The following is a 25,664-nucleotide window of genomic DNA, read 5'->3' as shown; positions in this document are numbered from 1 at the left end:
TACAGAGGACTATTCAGGGTTACAGGGCTCATGGCAGGATTGAGGCTTGAATGAAGTACCTTTGGGAAGTGGCAGCACAGATCAGTCACAAACTTTCAGGGAGCTGTCTGGTTAATCAAACTGCTGTGCTAAATTTAGTTAAACAGAATAGTTTTTGGAACTATTCTTGAGTATTTAATTTTTAACGACATATCTTTAACCTTATCTTCCTGTAGTGGCATTCATTTTCATATATTAATATAGAATGTATCTGTTTCAGGGATTTCTTCCTGAAGGTATGTTTGACCGTATTCTCACTGGGCCTGTTGTACGAGAAGAAGTAAGCAGGAGAGGGAGACGGCCTAAAAGTGAGATTGCCAAGGCAACAGCTGCAGCAGCAGCAGCTGCAACAGCAGCAAATGTTTCGGTCAACCCTTTGCTAGCCAATGGATTACTTCCAGGGGTGGATCTATCTACTCTTCAGGCCTTACAACAAAACCTGCAGAACTTGCAATCACTGCAAGTAACAGCAGGATTAATGGGAATGCCTGCTGGACTAACTACTGGAGGAGAAGCTAAGAATATGGCTGCCATGTTTCCCATGCTACTGTCAGGAATGGCTGGATTACCAAACTTGCTGGGTATGGGAGGACTCCTAACAAAGTCAACAGAATCTGTTTCAGAGGAGAAAAAGGGAAATGACTCAAAAGAGCCAGTTGTAAAGAAAGAAAGGACAGAAAACCAACATGCAGATAATGGTGGTGAAGACTCTGTGTCAAGTTCTCCCTCTACGTCCTCTGCTGCTGCCAACCCTTTAGCTCTTAACCCATTACTTTTGTCCAATATACTTTATCCAGGGATGCTTCTCACTCCAGGCCTTAATCTTCATATCCCAGCATTGTCCCAATCCAATATTTTTGATGTACAGAATGCTGAAAATAATGACACAGGCTCATCCAAGCCTACAGAGGAAAAAGAGAAAAATTCTAGGGTTAGAGATCAGGAAGACAAAGGGGGAACAGAGCCAAGCTCTCATAATGAAAACAGCACAGATGAGGGTTCAGAGAAAGCAGATGCTTCATCTGGATCTGACAGTACATCGTCTTCATCTGAGGATTCAGATTCTAGTGATGAAGACTGACCCCAGACTATGTACTTAAATTATGAACTGATTTTGAATTTATTCTTTAATTATTTCATTGTAAATAGCCCAGTGTTGAGCTCATCAAATGATTTATTGACTCAACTTTCAGTATTTGTTTAGAAGTGCAAACTGCTTTCAGAGATGTTTTGCATGTAATATTTCTTGAAGTTCATAAGTTTCTGAACTTGTATGTACTATCAATACACAACGGTGTAAAATTACAACAAATGGCATAATTTTGGGAGGTTATTTTATGAAAATAATGCTCAGTAAGAGCTGTATATTTAATATATTTGCAGTGAACACAGAATATTTTAGGCATATTATTGATTTAATTTGAATATAGTTTTACAGCCTCCTTGACACTTATAATTTACAGATCAAAACTCAGCAATAATTTGGGCAGCTAATGAATGTCATGAAAGCTGTAGAATCTACATCACCATCCATTGCTTTAATTACATGAAAATGCTATAGTGTTGCGATGCACTGCTGATGTTTCCAATTCAGGTACAAGTGTGTTTAAAAGGAGGAAAAAAGTTTCCCAATCAGCCAGTTAAACTGGCTATCTGTTACCTCAGCTGAGTTAGTTTAGGACGTTTACATTGGTTTCTATACTTGTTTTCAGGTTTTGTTTTGTTTTTAAACACACCCTCTCTGATATGTTAATCTGGCAGGAGATAGGACTGTTTTTGCTGATCAAACGCGTTCTTTGATAACAGTAAAGGGAAGTTGACACAAAATATTCCTATCTCATCCTACTTTGGCACCACAGAGACCTATTTAGTTTAAACCTTGCAAAGTTTTGGGCTCCCACCACAGAAATACGATGTCCTGATTGAGGAATAGTATCCCCAAAACTCAGAAAAGGCAAACTGTCATGAAGTGCCACTGAAAAGACCTTTCAACACTGCATACTTCATGTAAAAAAAATGTATGTTTGCTTTGTTTGTGTTGATTTTTATGTGTTTTATGTAACAATGCCTCCCGGGATTACCAGATAATAAATGGTAAAGAAGAATATTGATAGTTTAAACTCATTTTGAGTTTAGACTTCTCTACAGGTTTAAATATGACTAAATGTTATGACGAAATGTTACCCAAAATCATTCTTGAGGATTTAGTTTATATATTATGCTGAGTTGCCCAATTTAAAATTTAAAAAAGCACTTTGAATAGTAAAGACAAGTAAGTTATTCCTGTAAACAACAATAAGAGGGCATAAGACATCTGTTCAAACCCAAATCCTTAGAACCCTTTACTGTATAAAATCAGTCTGATATTTGATGTGTGATATGATTCCTCTTTCTGCTGAAGCTGCTATTACTCTGACATGGTAGAGGCCCAGATTCACACTTACATGTTTGAACTGAGATTTCGATTGACTTTAGTTATCTCATTTGTGGCCCAAGATAGGGAAGTGCTCAGAGAGAATAGATACAGGTACTAGTAGAAATCATTGAAAAAAGCTTTTCAAAGGGATAAATTTGAAAAAAAAAAAAAAAAAACTGTATATTTTGATATAGTTCTGTTGCTCGCTTGTATAGTAAACAAGACTTTGTTTTTTACCAAGAACTTTTCCAATACATTATACGTTTCTATGTGCAAAATAATTAACCCCATGATTAGAAGCAGTATTACATGTAATTACACAATTATACAAGTCCCATTTGGATTGTCCTGGTTACTGTATTTTCCCACAATAGTATTCTGATTTTTGGCCTTTCATACAGTGTCTTAGCAATAGTGAAAATTAAAACCTGCCAAGAGAAGGGTGTAGCAATTCTTCATCATGAAGGGATGTATTGCATATTTAATATTTTTGCCCTTTGTAATATAGCACTTTTGTTTAACTAGGATGCATCTATGAAATAGCCAAAGTTTTTCAAACACAGTTATTAACTTAATTTGCTGATGGAGTATTTCAACAACACCCTTACCCCACAAAAGAAATACTAAATCTTGTGGCTAAAACATAATTTATATCAAATTTATTAAATAAAGTATTTTCCTAATTATGGTCAAGTGAGTTTGCTTACCGTTCTAGTGATTCTCTTTCTATGTAATAAGGCAATTGCAGTTTAAAATAATTAAGGCTGATATAGACTTGAACATAATGTATTGGATTTATTTTTAATCGTTATCAATTGGAAGAGGAAAAATGTGTCCCACTATCAGCTAAACAATATGCAAATATGGTTGTATAAAGTTAAGGGTTGTAAGGAAACTTCAGTAGATTTACACTAATACTGAAGTTGCAGTTAAAAGGATATCCAAGGTGATAATAAAGTGTGTGTTGGTAGTTACTAAAAGAACTTTAGCTGTTACTGCCTTGTATTTCTATCCCTTGTTTCAGGCTTCATGATACAAGTCTTAGTCCAGTTTTTCTTTTGGACATTTGCAATATTTGCCAGTTGTGTTCTGTGTAGTCTGAATTTGCTTTCTGTAGTTCAACAAGCGTCTTAAAAAGTCATTTGTAATTTATTGAATTACTTTCTATGATGTTCTATAGAGGAAATGGAAGTTTAATTATTTTTTATTAAACATATTCTTTGACTACCCATGATGTCAGCCTTGATACATGAAAATAATTTTTAACATGAATACAGATTAAATTTATATCTGTGAGCAGTGTAGGTGAAGCTATTAGTAAGATTCCAAGGTGTTAAAATACATTTTAAGATGTGTTACAAAATATAAAACTTGAAGTTATTCAAAGTTAAGAATTCAAGTCAAGGTTATTTAACTACATACAAATTCTGTGAATTAGTTAATAGTAACTTTACTGGTGTTCTTCCCTTGTTTCTGAGCGAATCCAGTTCAGCCTATTTCCTGTAGCATTTATATGGGTATTGTGCTGATTCTCAGTGTTGTTCAGAGACGGTATTATAACAAGATAACTTGCTGAACCAAGAACAGTTAATTTTTTTTTTTTAAATCAGGTTATTTTGCACAAAATAAGGTAATTTTAAAACATGAAGGATATATCACACCCTGCAGAGCTAGGGAAAGGCACTAGATAACCTTATGAATCTTAATCTCTGATTTTTATGAAAATCTGAAGGGAAACTAACAGCCAAATTATACTGAAAATAAAACTCTGGTCCTATAAACAAAATAAACCATTAATAGCCACACAGTCTTTGAAATATGCCACCGGATAGCTATTGTTAGGAAAGAGGAGACTGTCAAGGTTTAGGCCCAAAATTTGATTTGCTTTAAAGCCATTTATTTCTAGTATTATAGTAAAATATTAGGCCAGAAGGTGGATGTGACTGGGAGAGCCATAATGTCCATCTAAATCGATCAATCTGTTTTGCTTTTGTATCCTGTTACCTTTTAAGTGCTTGTCTAAATCTTTTGATTACGTTGGCAGCTGCAGCTGCTATTGCTCCCTTTAGTTTAAGCCACTCAGGATAAATATATTTTTTCCTGTACGCTCCCTAGTTGTCTGCGCCTTCTTGTTTCAGTCTGCTGCTCACTGTTAGTTCAGTGGCATCCATCTTATCTATTCTCATCTGAATCCTATCTCTAGGTCTTGAGTGTGCTCTCTGTTACTCCTTTTTCAGATGAATGTATACCTAATTTACTTAACCTGTCATTGTCCTATTTTAAATTTGGAGATCCTGCAGAAGCTCCAGTAGCTTTGTTTTTATTTCTAAGGGCTCATTTGAGAAGAAACAGTCATACATTTCAAAGCAGCTGATAAAGAAAATTATATATGATTTGTAGCTGTTCCATCTTTGGATGTAATCCTTTCAGATCTCTCACAAGTTAAACTGTAGAAGGATCAGTACTTGAAAGAGAATATGCAGATTGTGTAGGCCAGGGCTTCTCAAACTGGGGGTCGGGACCCCTCAGGGCATTGCAAGGTTATTACATGGGGGGTTGCAAGCTATCAGCCTCCACCCCAAACCCCGCTTTGCCTCCAGCATTTATAATAGTGTTAAATATATTAAAAAGTGTTTTTAATTTATAAGTGGTGGGCCACACTCAGAGGCTTGCTATGTGAAAGGGGTCACCAGTACAAAAGTTTGAGAACCACTGGTGTAGGCAGTGGTGTTGGTGACTCAGTGAGTACCTCTATACTGCAGCTAGGACCATGCTTCCCAGCTTGAGCAGGCAGACACCTGCTAGCTCTACTTGATCTAGAGCACTAAAAATAGCAGTGTAGTCAGGGGTAGCACTAGCACATTCAGTGGCGTGAGCTAGTTGACCAAGTATGTACCCAGAAGTTCTGAGTGGTTTTGCACTCAGGCGGCTAGCCTGAACTGCCACCTGTGCTGCTACACAGCTATTTTTAGCCTGCCAGCTTGAGCAGAGATAGCTCGTGTCTATTCAAGCTGGGAAGCATGCTCCCAGACGCAGTGTATAGGTAGGGTGACCAGATCGCAAGTGTGAAAAATCAGGACAGACGGTGGGGCGGGGGGTAATAGGACCCCATGTAAAAAAAAAAAAAAAAAAAAAAAAAAGCCCCAAATATCTGGACTGTCCCTATAAAATCAGGACATCTGGTCACTCTGTATATGTACAGATGAAGTGACAGTCTTGTAAATTGGTACTGATGCAATATCCTAGCATGGAGTTAGCACCTCAGGAAGCTAAGTGCACCTGATTAACAAGTCATGAATATCAGTGGTCATTCAAGGCTCATAGTGTTGATATACCAGATGAGATTTTAAATTGCTGTTTTGGGAAAATTCCAGCCCAAGATGTTAATTCTACCTAAACTCTCGCTGCAATTTCAACTGGATATGGTATTCTTCACTTCCTCCCCTAAATTATTACACCACCACTACACTGTCAAAAAAATGTTTCACCTTAGCATTGGCTGCATTTAAGAGGCAGATTAAATGATCTGTGTATGGCTTGTATATCTGATATTTTATACAGCACTTTGGGATGTAATGCATAATACGTACTTTGCATTGTAAAGATTATTAAGGTTTGTCCACAGTAGGAATTTTTGCACTGTTTAGCTATACCAGTATTAGTGTAGAGAATCTGCATTGGTGTAAAGTGGGATTTGAACGACTGCAGTTTACCCTGTTTTCAACTTATATACCAGTGCCATGCATGTACTTTGAGAGGGGAGAGGTTGCATCTGTGTAGCTACAGTGAAATAATTCCTAATGTAGATGACGGTACACTGCAGCAAATAGCTTTCTGACTTGCTAACTAACATGGTAATGTTATTTTTAGTAAGCAGAGAGCCATTCTTTGTAGCCACCTCAGAGGAAAGGACAATAAAAAAGTTTTGATTTCCTGAATTGAGTGGTAGCTGATTAAAATGCATTGTCTGCATTCTGATTCTAGAATTTAATAGTCCTGATAATTTTCTTTAACCACAGGTTTGAAATGCAAATAGTCTAATTCTAGTAAAATTGAGACACCACAAATAAAATTATTTCTGATTATTAAATGTTTCTTCTGAAACAAGTAAGTTTCAATTAAACTTTCCTTGAGGAAGCAGAACTTGCATGTTGCAATTAAGTACTGACCATATTTCAAATAAACATGGCTACAGGTGTAATTCACACTTACTTTTAAGTACTAAAAGATGTTCTAATGCTAAAAGCTTTCAGTGGAAATGTAAAGATTACAAGGACAAAACAGAGAGGTTTGCAAAGGTGATTTTTTGTTTGGTTGGTTTATTTTCAGGGGAAAGTCTTGGAGTTTAGCACAAGATTTTCGAGTCAGAAGGAAAGAATTCAGATTAGACCAAGTAAACACATTGGGCCAGATTGTTTATGGCATCCGTCTTTCACTGCATTCCAGGGGTAGGTGGAAAGGCATACAGGTAACTGGTTGCCTAAGGACGGTACGTCAGTTGGGGATTACCAGAGCACATTGTGCTCTAGACACACTCCCCCTTCACTGCATGTTGCTGGTTCAGACGGGAGGTGTAGAGAATTGGCTCTGTCAACACTATTCCTTCTGAGGAGACTCCTATGTGGAGGTATCCCCTGCTGGATGTGTGTGGGAGGTTTCCACTCAGGTGGAGTAAAAGGAACCAAACGAAATAGAGAATCTGGCCTAATAACTTTGTGTTCCTTCACTGGATTCTGTTTCAGTGCATGAACAAAGGTGGTGGTGTACTCTTTAAAGACAAAATCCTACTCCATTTGAGGTAATGAAACATATCTGGTTAAGCACTTGAATATGTTGATGACATGAACAAGAGCACAGGGGCAAATCCTCAACTGAGGTAAATTGTCATAGTTCTGATTGAAGTCAGTGAGCTATGACAGTTTACCCCAACTGAGGATCTGCTCTCTGTGGAACAACTTTAAATGGCTGGTTTTGAAGGCATGTACAAAATTAAAATACACTTGCAGGGAAGAAAAGAGTATTTCCATCAAGAGTTAAAAGTGAACAATTAAGGGAACTTTCCTCAAAGGTGAGTTTGGTTGAGGTGATGTGGGCTGACCAACAAGGAGGACATGGAGATGGATGTCTACATTCTGAATAATTTCTCTTCCCTGGAAATGCTGTTATTTCTGTATTTTTAATTTTGGATAAAATTCAACATTGTGGACTCTACTTTAAAACAATTTAGAAGATAACGGAAAACAAAATTACCACTGTACAAGAGCCTCCTCCTACATGCCTTAAAATGAATCTGAGACTATGGAATGTCCACCTATCAAGAAAGTTAATTTAAATAAATAAGGCAGATTGAGACTAATCTCTCCTTGTGTCTTTTTGTCATTGTCTTGGAATCAGGTAGCCCGTGCTTCATCTCTCTGCTTTTCTTCTTCCAGTTCCCTCAGGTGGAAGGATGATGGATAAAAAAGAGAAGGAAGGAATACAATCCAAGAGAAACAGAAAAGAGTATGTCAGAAAGTCCAGGTGAAAGGGTCATTCTGAGATTCCTCTGTAAGAGAAAAAACTTGCTTCCCTGCCTGCTCTCCAACTCATCTCTGAGCACGTGCTAAGAGTGCAAAACCCCATGTGAGTGCCCCAGGTAAGAGGTGCTTTGGGCGTCCCTTTTACTGCCACCTTTATGTATACGAGAGATTTTGGCTGTTTCTTTCCTCACTTCAGTCTAAGATGATGGGGGACAGTTCCTCCTGCAACCTCTGCAACTCTTCTCTGGGATGTGGGAGATGACATCCTGTTACCTACTCTATTTCCAACAGTAGGGAGTCCTGTTAGATAGGGGCTCTCTTCTACCATGTCTTCCTGCCAGTGGCAGCCTCTCCTCAGACTGTCTTGCAGTTCAGCTGTGACTGCTGCTGTGCCATCTTAGGTGTTTCCTGCTGCTTTGATCATAATTGTGTCTATTCTGACAAAATGAGTGGCTATAGCTCAGCTCTGCACTTTTGCAATGGAGGGAGCCTTTTACTGTAGTGAGGAAAGACTCTGGCAGGGGAGAGGCAGCGGGACACTATACTGCTAAAAAGAAGTAGTGTAGGTGTGGGAAGCACTGCTTAGACATGTAGAGAGATATGTAGGGTATATACCCTTGTGTTCTGACATGTTAGGTACCCTAATCCAGTGGTTTTCAAACTGTGGGTCGTGGAATGTAAGGCACTGGGTCGCAGCGGCTCTGGTCAGCACTGCCGACCGGGCCATGAAAAGTCCCATCGGCAGTGCTGCCCAGCTAAGGCAGGCTAGTCCCTACCTGTTCTGACACTGCGCTGCGCTCTGGAAGTGGCCAGCAGCAGGTCTAGCTCCTGCGGGGGGGGGCATGGGGCTCTGTGCACTGCTGCCGCCCTGAGCACTGGCTCTGCACTCCCATTGGCCAGTTTCTGGCCAATGGGAGCTGGGGGGGCGACGGTGCCTGCGGGCTTGCGCGGTGCTTGCTCGCCTCCACCGAGGAGCCAGACCTGCTGCTGGCTGCTTCCAGGGCACAGCGCAGTCCGTGGTGATAGGACAGGCAGGAAGCCTGCCTTAGAACCCTGCTGCACCGCTGACCGGGAGCGGCCTGAGGTAAGCCTATACCCCAATCCCCTGCCCCAACCCTAAGCCCCCCCAAACCTGGAGCCCCTTCCTGCACCCCAAACCCCTCATCCCTGGCCGCATCCCAGAGCCTGCACCCGCACCCCAAAGCCCTCACCCCTGTACCCCAACCCTCTGCCCCATTCCCAGCCGCACACTAACCCTCTGTCCCAGCCCTGAGCCCCTCCAACACCCCAAACCCTTCATCCCCAGCTCCATTGGGTTACAGGCATCAAAAGTTTGAAAACCACTGCTCTAATCTACTCGCATAAGCCATGCCTCAAATCTACACTGCTAGCTGGGCATATAGCATCTGTACTCTGCACATGGCCCTGAAGTATAGACATAACTTTGGTTTACCTCCCACTTTACCCAACACACATATTCTAGACTCAAGTAAGGAATTTCCTCTTCTTCCCAAACGCACACAAACCCTTACAGTCATAGTATTGCCAGCCCCAAATATTCAAAAATCACGAGTCAGGCCCCAAGAAGTCATGATTGGCTTTAAAGAAAATGGTGATTTTTTTTAAAAGGTTTTGCATTTGCATTCTGTTTTTTGAGCCTTCAGGGTGCATGCCGATCACATTTTTCAAGCTTTTCTCAGCAAACATAAGGGCTAGTAACTTACTGCTTAAAAAAAAAAAAAAGCTGAAATACTCACCTCTGGGAGCTGAGGCTTTAAGTAAAACATTTATTGCAATACCCACAATAAAACTTTGAGTTGGCAACACTGCAATAAGCACTGGCTACCTTGATGACGCAAATCGACATTGGAAATGCTAAGAATCATATTTGGGACAAAACATTCCTAGGTATGCACTACTTTCCCCATGCACAAATGTCTCCAAGAATTGGTTGACTTGGACTACCCTAATCTGGACCAAGCTATGACTGATAAGTATCCTGTCTCCTTTGAGAAGTACTTCTTAGTCTCCAAGGTAGATGGTAAGGTAGCAGCCATTACTTCAAAATCTGCCCCTAAATTGATTCTCTTGCTACCCTGATGAATAGATTGGGCTCGGTCATCTGCCAGTGCAAAGATTTTGACATTGTTACCTTGGCCCTCAAGATTGCAACCCATTTGGTTTACATAGCTAGGTCACTGCAGTCGCTCAACTAGATCACCAACCTGGCAGAAGCTACTATAAAATAGAATCACAAAGTAGTGCCATGTATGAAGGATTTTTGAGCTATCTGACTGACTTCTCTGCCACACAATTTCTGGTAGAATCACCAATGAGGCTAGGTGCACTAGTTGCTCTACGGTATTAGACACATATGGCTTTGAGTTTTAAAATGCCATTTTGTGAGGAAAAATTCAATTTGTAACTATTGCTTTCAAAGAGGTTAAGCTGTTTCTGGAAGTGAAACCAAGGAACAATGTGATACATGTAAAAACCCCATCAGCTCCCAAAGCTCCCTGTACCCACCCGGTGGTCTTGTAAGAAATGTCATTCCCAGTCTTTCCCAGGGCCCTTTCTGGGATGGAAAGTCTATGATTATTTATTTGCAGTAGCATCTAGGAGCCCTAATCATGGACCAGAACTCCATTGACATAAGCAGTGTCTACATTAGGGGGTTGCAACAGTACAGTAGTGTTGGTAGCTGAAAATTTAGTGTAGACAGGGCCTTAGATGGCACTGAGGAGTGAGTTAGAGGGACACAATGAATTGAGTTAAGCAATTAAAATTTTAAATGAGGTTTGTTTTTCCTAATATTTTAAAGTTGTGTGTTGATCTGGTTTTGCACAACTGAGCTTTGTGCATATTAGCAGATTAACTTGCTTTTCCAAGAGCAACAAGATTTCAATACATAATTTGAAATATCTATAGAGAAGGTAGATACTGTATATTTTAAAATACAAAACTTTATTTAAAAATACATAGTTATGGTTGCTAAGTGAGAACAATGTAGTTATCACCTCATTTACAAAACCCAGGCTCACAGAAAGGTAGGGAAATATGCATATTTCATCACCACACAACAACCTTACTTCTGACCCATGGCTTATTGACCTTTTATGTTGTTTTTGTTATCTTGATTTCTGTCTAAATATTTTCTCTTAAATGTCCCTCTTAAGGGAGACTTGTCAGTGGAAATGATCAGTTAGTATATTTATCATTAGTCAGTAAAACATTGTGGAAAAATATTTATAATTGCTTTTTTCTTGAGAATAATATTGTATATGTAGCTTAACGGGAAAGCCATAAAACAGCTGCCCCTGGCGCACACCTTTCTGGCTGGCACAGAGCTAGCTATGTAGACTTTGCCTCACTTAAGGTTGCCCCCACACTGGGAGAATATGACTCTATTTTAAAATACTTTTAACTTTCTAACTCGGGTTTGTTTTTATTATTTTTGTAAATAGTTATTGGGTAATTTTCAGTGAGGATCTATTCATCTTGAACATCTAGGCCTTAATCCTGGAAAGAATTGTTAATGTGTTTCACATTATGCATTTTGTGAATAATATTTCCACTAACTTCAGTGGGACTGTTCATGAACCCTGATCTTCAACTTGTGTAAGCTGCTCTAGCTCAGCTGAAGTCAACTGAACTATGGCAATTAACATCATCTGAGGATCTGCAGGATCAGGACCTTAAATGGAAAAGGTTTAGCCATTTTGAGTGATCAGAGCAGAAGGTTTTAAGCTCCCCACCCCCCAAATCAGCTTGCTCAAACAGGGGGGAGGGAGGAGAATCACCCCAGACTAAAATCAAGCATTGAAAATTTCAGTTAGAAAGGAGAAAATTTCACGTTAGTCATGTGAATATAAGGCCATATGAAAATCTTACCATTCTATTTTAAAAGGAAATGTTCTTTTCCCATTAGTCATATTTTAAGGTAAATTTAGTTTGTGCTCCCAACTAGTCTATTAAGAATTAGCATATTAGAGCCCAGTCTTCCAGTCCCATGGCTTCATCCAACTCCCACTGAAATGAACGGGACTCTGTTCCTTGACTTCAGGGGGATTTCGGCTCTAAAATACTATTGAATTAAATGAAAATGTTGCTACAGTAGGTACTATAGGTTTGAGTCACAGTAAACGTTAACAAAAGTTGCTATGTAATCTTCCATGTTGTTTAGATTAATTCTCTGGTGCCATCTAGCGTTTTTAGACTAGACTAAAAATGTCAAATCTAGTTCTTGGAAGATAAATTGTTTCGGGCTACACAAATCACCCTTCACTGCTTTTCAGTTTCACTTTTATGTATAAAATCATCCCAGCAGTTCTTAATACGTGTGATTTAGACATGAAACTTGACTAGTACAAGACCAGACATAGCTAAAACACCTTTCATAGCAAAGGTCTCAAAGGTTCTGGTCTTTCCCTGATTTTCAGTATTTAAACTTCATTGAGAGGGTTGTTCAATTTCCCTGTCTAGTCTTAGTGAAAAGAGCCACTAGTAGGGCATTTACTTTTTTATGTGACTACTTAGCCTCTGAAAATGGAGACCTACCAGTTCATTTCATGTTGACTGACCGATAGTAATGACTTTTTTGATCACTATCAACAAGCAGCCAAATTGAAATCAGAAACGAAAGACTTCATACACCATTAACAGTTACTGCCTATAACTGTGGAACCTCTTCTTCATAAAAGTTTAAAACTTATTTGGGGCACTGAATTCCCCTGGCTTATTTCATTTGGCATTAGAAAAAAAAAAGTTGGGGGGGGGAGGGGGTCAATTTTCTGTAAATTGTTTTTTTAACTAATTGAATGCCTCACTGTGCCCGAGGAAAGACTCCTAGTAATTTTATTGTGCCTTCTAGCTGCAAATCTCACAGCATTTAGTGAACACTCATTAACTTCATGTAACCCTGCAAGGTACTGTATGTAAGTATTCCTTTCCTTGCTGGTAAGAATGAGATTAAGACGTCTGTGACTTGCCCAAGGTGCCAGAGCAAGGCACCGAGGGAGCCCGCTGTAAAACCCAGCCGTTCTGATGCCAGAGTCCCTGGTCTCCTGGCGAAACAGGACTGCGTGCCCTCCCCTCACAACGGACCGGGCTGAAATTCAGCAAACGGAAACCCCGCGCTTTGGTTCCACACGGCCTTGCCCCGGGGCGGGGGGTGGCCGGCGGGAGACCTGCCCTCTGTTTGGGGGCGGGTTAAACGTCAGCGGCGCTGCCACGTGGCCGCCGCGCTCACGGCCCCAAGCGGCGCTAGTTCAGGGCACAGCGCCCGGGGGCGCTGGCAAGACGGCTGGCTGCGGCCGGGCCCCAGAGGCCCCCTGATAGAGGCGGCGCGTGAAAAACGCCTCCCCGCAGCAACAGGCCTGAGCCATCGTAGTGCATGCTGGGAGTGGTAGTTTTTGCTGCCTGGCTGTGGGTTGGAGGGGGCGGGGCTTGACACGGCTTGCTGGGATCGATCATGGAAGCGCCGCCGCCGGCGGCTGCGTAGGGCGAAGTGTAGTGCGCCTGCCCACAAGGAGCATGTTGAGTGGTAGAGGCTCCCCGCCCGGCCAATGAGGATGCAGGGTGGGGCCGAAGCTCGGCGCCCGGGTGTTTGGATTCGAACGCAGCTCCTGGCCGGCGCAGGCGCAGTGTGAGGCAGGCCGGCGTTGCCCTCTAGTGACGGGGTAGGGGATGCCGGGCGAGGAGGAGGAGGAGGCTGAAGCGGGGGTCGGGGGCAGTGCCGCCTCCCCCGCGGCGGAGGAGTGGGGCACTCGGCAGCGCTATGAGGAACTCTGCAGCAGCCTCAACATGGACGAGCGCGCCCGGGCCGAGGCCTGGCTCAGCTACCAGGGCATGAAGCGTAACTACACCCTGGAGGTGAGGGGGGGGGCGGTCCGAGGTGAGGGGTGGCCCGGGGGGACCAAGCTGAGGGGGGAGGGGCGGAGGTAAGGGGCGGGGCAGAGGGCTAGCTGCGGGGAGGTGGGCTCTCTGTGACCGACCCTGTCCAGACCAGGAACGCTCTGGGAATCGCATCCTGTGTTGTTGCCTCAGAGACTCTCCTCCCCAGCGTCAGGAAATGGCTCCGTAGCCCTCTGGGCAGGAGTCCTAAGGTCCCTCTCCTTGGGGGGCGGGGGCGAGGATGTTAGTGGTTGCCCCCTGCGGGAAGGAGGGTTGGATTCCCTGACCTGTGATGTGTTAACCTGAGGCTCCAGCTTTTCCCTAATCGAGACCAAACTCGACAGTCCTGCCTGAGATATTTGCAAACCGGGATATTTCTCTCCCAATTCCTTTAAAATTGCCATGTGTCCATTTCTGCAACATTCCTCAGACCCAAAAATGTGTTCAACAGAGTCTAATACAAATTTCTTCTCGTCTATTAAACCTTTGTTTAAAAAGTGGGGAGTTTAGCTGAAGTCTACAAAGTCTAAAGCTTTGCTGCTTTTATAAAATATAATGTGGAATATTTGCTGGTGGTATGAAGTGTTTTTTATAAATTAACATTGTGTGATGCAGTATCCTCAGTCTCTGTGTTGGTTCTTTGCCTTGCTGTTTTCAGAATTCAGTAGTTTACAGTGTATGTTCCCATATGGACTAATGGGATTCTACCATAGTGTACTTTCTGGTGATTCGCGCAGATATGTTTTTCAGCTATTGTGTATTATATCCAGATAAAGTACTTTTTTGTGTTGGTGTTTTACTAAATGTTGAACTAGGTTTTATTTCACATATTACACTAGTTTCTGGATTAAACAACAGAATAAAGTAAAGAAAAAATTCAGAACTCAAGGACACAGATACTAAAAGAAAGAAAATTCAAAATTTAAGTAATAAAACTGACTGTTCTTCCAGTGCGGTTGGCAAACTGTCTAGCTATAATGGAAAACAAATAATATGGGCCTGATTTCCAAAATATACGCATCCAGTTTGCTTACTCAGCTACTGTGATTGAATGAAAATCTGATAGATGCACACATACCTATTGCTATATAAATAGGTACCTATTGGACATACAAATATTTGCAGTACCATAATAACCACAGTTTCTATGTGTGATCTAGCACAGAATTGTGCATGTACATCTGTGTGGTCAATTTTGGGAAACTCAGCTTTTAAATTTGATCCCCTGACGCTGAGATTCAGATTTATTTGAAAAATATTTCTACCTGGTATCTTTCTTAAAAAATAAATATGGCAGTAAAGAAAAGTGTTAATATGTATATCTGAATACACTAGGATGGCAATTAAATAGAATTTACTGTGCAAATATAACTTTTTTTATTCATATGCAAAAATATATTTAAAGGAGAATTAAGATACAAGCAATCAGCCAGCACCCTGTGCTTCTTGTGCCCTACCAGCATATGATGATTTAATTCCCAGACTCAAAGGGTGCAATACCAGCTTCCGTTACATACTTCTTATAAAAAAGTTGTTTTTTAAAAAAAAAAAAATCACCAAACTACAAAGGTTAGAAAACCAAGAAAAGCTGAGTTAAGGGGACATTTTCCACATAATACAATACCTCTTACCATGCATCAAAAGCCTGATTTATTTGGAAAGGAACAGTGAGGTCAAAGCACCAAATTTAAAACCAACTTTTTGGTAATTTAGAAAATTGTTACCTCAATTCCAGATTTTGAATGTTAGCTCAGTGTCAGAGACACAAGGTGGTTAGGTAATATTTTTTTATTGAACCAACTTCTGTTGGTGGAAGGTAGAAGCTTTCAAACATCTCCCTGAAGAAGAAATCTGTGTAGCTTGAAAGCTTGTCTCTTTCACCAAACAGAATTTGTTCCAATAAAAGGTATTACCTCACGCACCTTGTGTCTGTAATATCCTGGGACTAACACAACTACAACGACACTGCAAACAATTCACTGTCAGCAGAAAAAGTAGCTTACTGCACAACACATTTTATCCATTGTCTGCTGTATGCAGTTAGGATTTCCCTGATTTGTACTTTGTCAATTGAGGTGTTATGATTTTATTTAAATTGCTACCACGTTTTTTTTTTGTTTGTTTTTTTTTGTACTGATTGTTTATCAGGAATAGGTTTATCTCATCTTAATACATCTTTCTGCAGGCAGGCAGCCCAGGAAAATTATGGCTCTGGTAGAGAGCATATATTGCAGATGGAACATTGAGAGTGACGTGCTAGACTTACCAATAAGATATTCCCTGACAGGACACAAGGACATATGTGCCCACTGCTAGAAAATGCCTTGAATCTCATCTGTGTGACACTTTCAATTACCTTGCTGAAATAGACACATGAAACTGGATCAAGTGTATAAGTTTATAACTATATTGATTGTGGGTGCAGCCAGACTGGAGAGCCCAAACTTGAAAGCGTTCATTCTTAGCCCTTGAGGAAAAATGAACATGTGTCCTTAGGAACAATTTTTAGTATAGTCAAAGGAGTTTATTTTTGTGGTGGTCACATAAATGGGTAATCATTCAGTTGTGTAAAGTAGACATACAAGTAGATGGAAACAGACTCCAATATACAGTTGCCATAAATCATTTGGGGAAGAAGAATGTTCTAGTAGCCAGGAGCAGTTGCTCTCATATCCACAAGATGATAGAAGATTTAAAATAATCTTCTCTTGTTAGAAGTAAAAAAGCATGCAAAATACCCCATGTTAAATTTGGCTTAAACATGAAATTGGTAAGTGTAAGTTAATTGTTGCTTTAGTAATTTTGATGTTACCCAATTTTAGCATTTTTTTTAAAATTCCTTCATTACCTTATAACTAGGAAGAGCTTTTGAATAATTGAGTTAAGCTTTACAAACTTTCCCTTGAGATGTCCTGGATTATGTTTTGCTTTTTTCTCTATATTGGATGCATAGCTGAAGTAAAAGAAATATTTTTCAGTGTATCCTTTAAATGGCGTAATGTTTAATTTCACAGGGGAATGATCTACACTGGCTAGCATGTGCCTTATATGTGGCTTGCAGAAAAGCAGTCCCAACTGTGAGCAGAGGGACAGTCGAGGGAAACTATGTATCCTTAACAAGAATCTTGCGCTGTTCTGAACAGAGGTAATTTCTCATTTAAAAGTGCAACTATGTTGTTAAAATGTAAAAGACTGCATTTCACCTGCAAAGGTCTAGAAATTGAGAGTGAAGGCTGAAAATTATCTTTAACCCACTCTTATTTCCTGCATTTTGACACACGGTATGTCTTCACTGCCTGCCAGATCGTGTACACTACACAGTGTAGACCAGGGCACGGTGTCTAAGAACAAAGGTCTTGCAATATAACTTAACACTATCATGAGTTAAAGGCAGTTTCTGTCTTTAATAAAGACTTTCCATCATTCTGAATGAGGATGTTTAAGAAGATTAAAATAATTTTAACAGACTTTGTTGTGATTTTATATCTAGTCACACAATTCACCTGAATCATTAGCATGTAACAGAGCATGTTCTATCTCTGAGGCTGGCTTTTCAACCTCAGGAATCACAAGCAGGCCCATAAAAAGTAGTAGCGGTGTGTGGGGGTGTTTTGGGGGGGGGTTATTTGGTAAAATCAAGTAAAAGCTGAACTACCTGTTTAATACATAATATTCATATTCTTGTCTTGATTTTTCTCAAGTACTTAGTGGTAATAACTAAATGAAAGTGAGAATTTATTAAGTTGCTCTAGTCACATGAGACATTTTCTTGAATTTTACACACATGCATGTGCACACACACTCTTTCTCCTTCAAACAGTAGAAAGATGTTATCTTTGAATTCTGGTCCCTGTGTGTATTCCACACACTCTAGGTACCTGAGACTGGAATTTTCTAGCAAGTAGTGTCTTTTGTTTTGTGGCTATGCAGTTATTCTCCTTGTGCTCCAAGCTGAGGATATAAGGGGTGGGGCAGATTGACGTCTCTTCAGTTCCTTACTGCTGCATGGCCTGATTCAGAATCCTCTGAGTCCGAAGCAATCTTGACATTGTTTCTTCCGAATGTGTAAATATATTTGTATGTAGTTTTTAGTATTCTTAATGTTTTAGAGTTTTTATAGTCTATTTAGTATAGTCTCCCCAGTCGGATCCAGGCACCTTTCTGAGCACAAGTTCCGGAGCAGAGGCCAAAACTGTAAGTCTCAGAAACCATTGCCTCGTGCCTCTTACAAGAGTAAGGCGCATACTCATGGGTATAAGAACTGATCCCCTTCGTGATCTGCCTCTAAGACAGTGCCCCTGCATGCCTTGGATCTGTTGGTCCTGACCCCTGGGACTATGCAAATTCCATGATGGACTGAAACATTTACCTCACCAGAGGATATTTTCACTTTGCCCTAACAACAATGTCCTTTCCTGTCTGGTCCAGTCCTCCTCTGACACATTTCATTGTCAGAAGAAACCACTTTGAGGAGAGGGGAGTCCTTTCATCCAGTCTGCCACTGCTATGAACAACTGGCTGAGGTTGCACCTTATCCCTGTGGAAAACTGTATGGGGTGGGTCAGCGGTAAGGGCCTTTAACTCAGACACCCTCCTTGCTGATGTAATGGCGACCAGAAAGGCTACCTTCCATGACAGAGAGAGAAGGGAGCAAGTCGCCAGCAGTTCAAATGAGGACCCCATCAGTCTGGAGAGGACCAGGTTATGGTCCCACGTGGGCACACGCTGTCTGATCTGGGGATGTAGCTGTTCCAGACCCTTGAGGGACCGACCAACCATAGGGTTGGCAAAGATGGGGCATCCAGATGCTCCCGGGTGGAAAACCGATATAGCAGCAAGGTGTACCTTTATGGAGGACGCTGCCCGGCCTTGCTGTTTCAGAGGGAAAATGAGGAGAGCTTGCTAAGTAAGTCGCTGCAGTTCCAACGACGGTCACTGATGGTAAGAAGGAGCTGAGGGTCGGCAGGGTCATATATTGAGTGCTGTGGAGGCGTCATTCCTGGGGGCTCCACGGCCAACCCAATGGGTTCTGCTAGGGGAAAAACTTTCGGAAGACTCTGCATGCGGCATGTGCGCACACCTAATTGGAATCGATATGAGTAATCACTCGAAGACGAAAATATGTTGCCGGAGTACAATGTGGTTTCTGATGCACCAGTTCCAGAACTGGACTGCCCCTATACACAGGAGTTTATTATGTGTGTCATGTATCTCCTCAAGACAGATCTTGAGTTCAGTCACAACTGTCTGGAAAAATTCCTGGAATTGCCTGTGGTCATTATGCAGGGATGGCAATAATGGAGTGATTGCCTCCTCAGGTGAGGAGGATGATATGCCCATCAGAACCATCAGTACTGAAGGATCTGATTCAGTTTCTTTCTCAGTGTACTCCAACGGAGCTTGGTGGCATCAGCTAGGACAAAAGGGTAGGTGCAATTCATGCACGGATCTGGGATGTCTAATATATGGATCCCATGAACCGCAGTAGAGCCAATATGAAGGGTCAACTGGCTGGGAGACACCAAGACACTGTTTATCATCGACCCCCTGGATAGTTGTACGTGGGAGGCTCCAATACCTTTTAGAGGTTCCATCTGTGCTTGCCTCCTGTAAGGAAGCAAAGGCTCATCTAGAACAACAGACACGGCCAACGAGAAGGTAGGCTCATTTTTTAACCAGAGAAAGAATGTTCTGGCTTGTGCAGGGGGTAGGAGAGAACTGAGAACTGAACCGGGTCAACAGGGTCATATATTGAGCGCCATGTAGGCGCCATTCCAGGGGGCTCCACAGCCGATGTCTGCTGCCAGGGAAAAACTTTCCCATGTGCATGCTGCGCACAACCACCTAATTGGAATCGATATGAGCAACACATCTTGAAAAACAACAGTTACGAGAAGGAGAGTAACCATTTTTTCCAGGTGTGCAGGATGCTCTGGCACACAATCTCAGCAGGAACTTTTCTACAAACCACAAATAGGAGATACACAGTTATGTCCTAAAAGACATCTTGGCTCAGTGGAGAATACCATCTTGGGATCTGTTTGCCTCCCAGGCGAACAAGAAAATTCCATCTGTACTGCCTCAGAGCAGCACTAGGCTGATCATCCAGAGCCGAGGCCCTCCTGTTTTCCTGAACAAGCCACCTGAGGAGAACAGCAAAATCAAACATCCCAATCCAAACTCTCTTCATCTCATGTTACTGGTTGTTGGATGGATATCAGATGTAGACTGTTCGTGTTCGGCAACCATGCAGTCTGTCCTCAATCAGAGGAGAAAAAGAATCCACCAGAAAATGCTGTTTAGCTAAATGCAGGCATTTTTCAGGCTGGATGCAATGGAACCAGCTGTCCCTAGAATCAGCAGCTATTCCTGCTGTCTCCTGTCCCTGAAGACTTCAGGGCTTTCTGTTAGTTTGCTGTGGATCCACCCAGCAGCAGTTGGTGCCTTCTATTTGGTAGTAGGCCACTCCATTTTTACATACCCAACAACAATCAGATTCCTGAAATGTCTCATTTACCACCGGTGGTGAAACCAACACCTCAATGGGATCTCAACCTTGTACTATCAGTATTTACCAGACCACCCTTTGAACCACTGATATGTTCAGTGTCCCACTTTTTTATCAAGGTCCCCTTCCTAGTTGCCATCACACCAGCCAGAAGTGTAAGTGAACTAAGTGCTCTCATGGCTGACTTGCCATACGCCATACTGTAGAAGGTTTCCCTTCAACTTCATCCAAAATTCATCCCCAAGGTAATTTCCAAGTTTCATATGAATCAGCCTATTCACTTGCCAGTAGTATCCTTTTCAAAATCTCATACTTTCAAAGAGGAGAGGAGACTTTACTCTCTCAATGTCAGATGGGCTTTGTCTTTCTATCCGGAAAGAAAGAAACCAGTCAGGAAATCACCAAGATTATTTATTGCTATAGCAATAAATAATCATGAGGACAAGCATTAACTTCTCAGAGACTCTATGTGGCTCTCTGGCTGCATCGTTCTTTGTTATCAGTTGACACACATTCTTCTACCAGATGAAGTGGGAATCCATTCCAGTAGAGCACAAACAACCTCAGTGGCATCTCTGAGAGAAGTACCTATGCTGGACATTTGTAGGATGACTATCTGGAGCTCCATCCAGACCTTCACAAAATATTATACAAAATATTGCAGAAGAGGAATAGTCCATTCCTCTTCTGCACATACATCTGTCGGGACAGTACTTTTACAGACATTTATACCAGCTGTATCCTTGAACCCTCTCCTGTTTGAAGACTGCTTAACAATTACCCATGTGTGGAATACACATAGGGCCCCTGCATTCGAAAAAGAAATGGAAGTTCTTTACCTGTAACTGGAGGTTCTTCAAGATGTGTAATCCCTAATCCCTACCTGTATTCTATTACTTGCCCTCGTTCCCCTCTGCTTCAATCTTACCTGGTTTGCGATGAGAAGAGGGAATGAAGAGTCATCGGTCTGCCTCGCCCCCTATATTATCAGTTCAGAACACAAGGAGAATAATTGCACAGGCACAAACCTACAGATGGGGCTTGCTAGTTTCAGGTGCATGATGCACAGGTATATCTACTGTGGGATACAGATTGGGACCATGCATCTCAAAGAACCTTCAGTTAGAGGTATGTAACCTCCATTTCACTTCCACACTTCAGCCTGTGACATGCTGTAGGTGATAAGATCTGTACCAAAGTTTGACAAATCCCTTTTTATCACATGCTTAAAATCCATAAAAGCAATAAAATAAATTATTTCCTAAAGCTATTGACTCAGCTGAGTCAATGTTCATCAGTAATGCAGTTGTGTTTTGTTATGATCAAGCAGTGTAACATACAAATGGTTATAGCAGGAAACTGTAGGTATATTATAGTATAATAATAATAAAGTATATTGTTGGACATTTTAAATAAAATGCAGAAAAGTTTGGTTTAAAAAAAGGCAAAAAGAAATAGAGGAAGGTAGAGACACAGGATATAAATTTAGGTGAATCTAGCTATAAAAGACAAGGCGGGGGGTGGAATTAGAAGTCAAGGAAGAACGGGCAATAAAACCATAAGACAAATGAAAAATATAGTGTAGCTCAGTGGTTCGCAAACTGTGGGTCAGGTCCCAAAGTGGGTTGCAGCCCCATTTTAATGGGGTCGCCTGGGCTGGCATTAGACTTGCTTTGGGGCCTGAGACCAAAGCCTGAGCCCCACCAGGGGGCTAAAGCCCAAGCCCCGCCATCCAGGGCCGAAGCTGAAGGGCTTCAGCCCTGGGTGGCGGGGCTCAGGTTACAGGCCCCCGACCTGGGGCTGAAGCCCTTGGGCTTGGTGGGCTCAGGCTTTGTTCCCCCGTCCTGGGGTCGTGTAGTAATTTTTGTTGTCAGAAGGGGGTCGAGGTGCAATGAAGTTTGAGAGCCCCTGGTGTAGCTTATTTAAAAGCATAGCAGAAATGACACATAGTCATGTTCTGCTTTTTCCTTCTGTGGCTGTAGATTTTTCTTAGTACTGTGAAGAGTGCAGGAGTGGTTTTTTCCCTGCCAAAGTAGATAAGTGGCTCAGGGAAATGGGGGAAGCTTAATATGCAGAGTAGTCTGAGCCACTGCAACTGATGGTACATATGTGGAAAAAAGCCTCTAAAGTGCAGTGTAAAGTCACACTGAGCACCAGCAAGTAATGGTACAATATTCTTGTTAGGTGTCTGAACTCAACCTTGTTCATGAACAAAGAGTGATCTGAGTTTTAATTGTCTTGCCTGCTTGTAATCGTGCAGTGTTATCAAACTGTATACGCGGTTGTCAACAGTTCATGAAGTGTAAACCAGGTTGCATTTTATTCTAAAATGTTTTTTATAGTTTAGTTTTCATAAAAATAAACTCATCCCCATCTTTTAAATGTTCTCAGCTTGATTGAGTTTTTTAACAAGATGAAGAAATGGGAAGACATGGCAAATCTACCCTTGCAATTCAGAGAACGTACTGAGAGACTGGAGAGAAACTTCACTGTTTCTGCTGTAATTTTTAAGAAGTATGCACCCATTTTTCAGGACATTTTCACGTATCCTCAAGATGATCAACCTCGTCAACAAAGAGGAAGAAAACAGAGGTGTGTGTTTGTTACTTTTTCCTAACAGATTTTGGAGCAATGCTCATTGATAATTTCTTGGTGCTTTAGTTTTATATTTTTTAATTCAGTTTATCTCCTGGTAATTCCTGCAGTTTCATTAATAGGTCATACTTCTTTTTTCTGGGCTTCTCTTTATGGTAGTAAATTTCTATTCCATTGCCATGTTGAAAGACTGAATAGATTTTATGTGCTGTACATGAATAGATTTTACGTGTTTGGTGTAACTCCTTTTTCTGATTCTGTACTTGTCAAAATTTCATCTGCCTGAGTTTGTTTATGTTGAGCATGGCTTCCCTTGATTTCCTTTGACTGGTTAACCAAGATGGAAACATAACCGTTCATTGGTGCTTCCATCTGTGCATCTGATGCATTCTTCATGTCTATTGTGCACAGCCTTTATTTTCCCTTTCTAACACTTAGTTAATCTTTTTCTCAGTTCTTATATTTAATGCATGTTTCTGTGTGCACATTAGTACAATATTTAAAACTGACCTTATTTAAACCTTACTCCTAAGACCATTTGGGACTGTCCAAATACTGGTTTTGAGTTATGGAAGATCAAAAAATTGAATGTGCTGTAACATAGAGTTAAAACTCTTGAAACAGAACCAGTTATTAAAATGAATTAGTTGATTATAACATGGAAGTAGAAAGTTATAGTAAATCCCATATATAATTCTGTAATAAGAGTAGTAAATCTTGCAAATTGTTAGCATGGATAGTACCAAGAGAAGACCTAATATGATTTTGGAGATTAAACTGGAAAATCACACTTAGGAGCATCCACACAAAAAAAAATGGTTTGGAAATCTTTTAAGATGATTCCATGTATAGGCATATGGTGCCAACAGAATAAAAGCTGATTAAGACTTCTTGACAAATTACATTTGATTAGACTAGCAGAATCTAAAAAAACTTATTAGAGAGGGAAATAGAGAAAATGGAAAAAGGAGAATGTTGAGGTTAACTGGATTTCTTGTTGATTTATTTTAAAAAGTAAATAGAATTACTTAAGGGAGCATCTAACTAATTTAGTCTTTCAAAATAGAAGTACTGTCCGAAATGGAGAGGCACTAATGAGGTCCCTTGTAGGTGAGGCTAATAGACCTGTTGTACAAATCAACTTAGGCAACTTTTTAAAAGTGGAAGGACAAGAAAACTTGGGAAACATGGACTTTATTACTTTTGTCTCAATTTCATAGCAAAATTCTGTCCTGGGGATGAGGTGTGGCACAGGACATGTCGGTTGTGGTGGTTTATTTTGAGAGAAGCAAGGACTGGTGCTGTGGAGTTTAAAATATCAGTCTTTATAAAGAAAAGGTAGTTCTGACCTAATGTGGAAGTACTAGCATCCTTTCAAATCATTCAGTAATTCAGCTATTATTTTTCCCTTAAACTGGTTACAGCTATGGTACCTAAAATCCTAATATAAGACTGATTCCACCTGAATTGGTCAAGATTTATGCCAGATCAAACAGAACATATGAAGACTTTTCAATATAAAACCTGAACGGGGGAATTGGAGACACTAGAATAAAAGAACTTTCTGAGTGGAGATTTTGTTTCAATACCGAAGCATTTTTCGTTTGGGATGAGTTGGCTGATTGGGTAGAATTGCTGTATAACAATAGCACAAGGCATTAACCAATATGTAACCCTCAGCAGGGTTCAGACCCCTTCCTAGAAAAGGAGGGAGAGGTACCAAAAATAGTAAAATCACAATTGTCTTTTTCAAATAGCAGAGTTGGTCTTACATTTGGCATTGTTATGACTGATGACAGGAGAGGCCCTTTGAAAATATTTGGATTCTTTCAAACACTCGAGAGCTTCATAATGTCTGGAAACTCAGATCTCCAAAGACTACAGTTAAGATTATTTGCATATGGAAAGACTTATTAAATTTACCAATATCCCTCTTTTTAGAGGTCCGCTATTAGGGAGGCAGAATGATTTGGCCTAATGCAAAAATGGAGAAAAGGAATGCTTTTCTCTCCTACACTTTTTGCTTAGGATTTATAGCACAATTTCATTCTCAGCAGAAGATTCTTCGGTTGCAGGCTCACAGTGGAATTGATCTCTCTCACGTGTGCACTAGGGTTGCCAACTTTCTAATCGCACAAAACCAAACTCCCCTGTCTCGCAGGCGAACGGAGGGAGTTTGGATGCAGGAGGGGCTCTGGGCTGGGGTAAGGGGTTGGGGTGTGGGGCAACGGCTCCCAAGAAGCAGCTGCCAGGTCTCTGCAGCCTCCTAGGTGCGTGGGTGGTAACTCAGTGAGGCTCCGCACACTGTCCTCACATCTGTATCCCTCCTCCTCCCCCCCCCCCCCAAAAAAAAATTGTGTACAGAGTAACTTGTGTTTGTTCCATTAGGGAATTAATCTAATGACAGATATTTGCAAAATCCTGATTTAGGGCTTGTCTAGAGGAGAATATTAGTGTACAGTAAGCCAGGATGTGAATTGAAAGTATACTAGTTACTCCCCATGTGGACACTCTTACTGTGTACTAAGAGTTCTCCCGCAAGCAGTTTAGTTTAGTACAGTTCCAAAGTGCATTAAACTGATGTGCACAAAGGCACTCTTAGTGCACAGTAAGAATGTCCAGAAATTAATGCATTCACTTCCTACCTTACTGTGCACTAATTTACCTATGTAGACAAGTCATTAGATTAATCTAT

At 41.1% G+C, this 25,664-nt stretch overlaps 2 protein-coding genes across 11 annotated transcripts in view; both read left to right on the top strand.

The window, feature by feature from the left end:
- The window catches only part of CHD9 (chromodomain helicase DNA binding protein 9), a 182,314-nt gene extending 178,675 nt beyond the window's left edge, over positions 1-3,639 (top strand). For all 9 annotated transcript variants that reach the window (XM_074968612.1, XM_074968615.1, XM_074968613.1 and 6 more), the window contains one exon: positions 260-3,639. In XM_074968612.1, the coding sequence (XP_074824713.1) occupies positions 260-1,120 (861 nt within the window). In that variant the 3' untranslated portion in view covers positions 1,121-3,639. The remainder of the gene's footprint in view (positions 1-259) is intronic.
- A 5,288-nt stretch (positions 3,640-8,927) lies between these two features.
- The window catches only part of RBL2 (RB transcriptional corepressor like 2), a 59,520-nt gene continuing 42,783 nt past the window's right edge, over positions 8,928-25,664 (top strand). The window contains exons 1-3 of one of the 2 annotated variants that reach the window (XM_074968609.1): positions 8,928-9,058; positions 16,881-17,011; positions 22,766-22,966. In XM_074968609.1, coding sequence (XP_074824710.1) covers positions 22,788-22,966 — 179 coding nt within the window. In that variant the 5' untranslated portion in view covers positions 8,928-9,058; positions 16,881-17,011; positions 22,766-22,787. Of the gene's footprint in view, positions 9,059-13,619; positions 13,846-16,880; positions 17,012-22,765; positions 22,967-25,664 lie in introns of those variants that run through there. The other variant, XM_074968607.1, reaches the window with a different exon arrangement.

This window comes from Natator depressus, chromosome 12 (genome assembly GCF_965152275.1).
Source record: "Natator depressus isolate rNatDep1 chromosome 12, rNatDep2.hap1, whole genome shotgun sequence".
Taxonomy (NCBI): Eukaryota; Metazoa; Chordata; order Testudines; family Cheloniidae; genus Natator; species Natator depressus.
The sequence above is the reverse complement of the archived record's forward strand: the minus strand, read 5'-3'. Positions and strand labels throughout refer to the sequence as shown.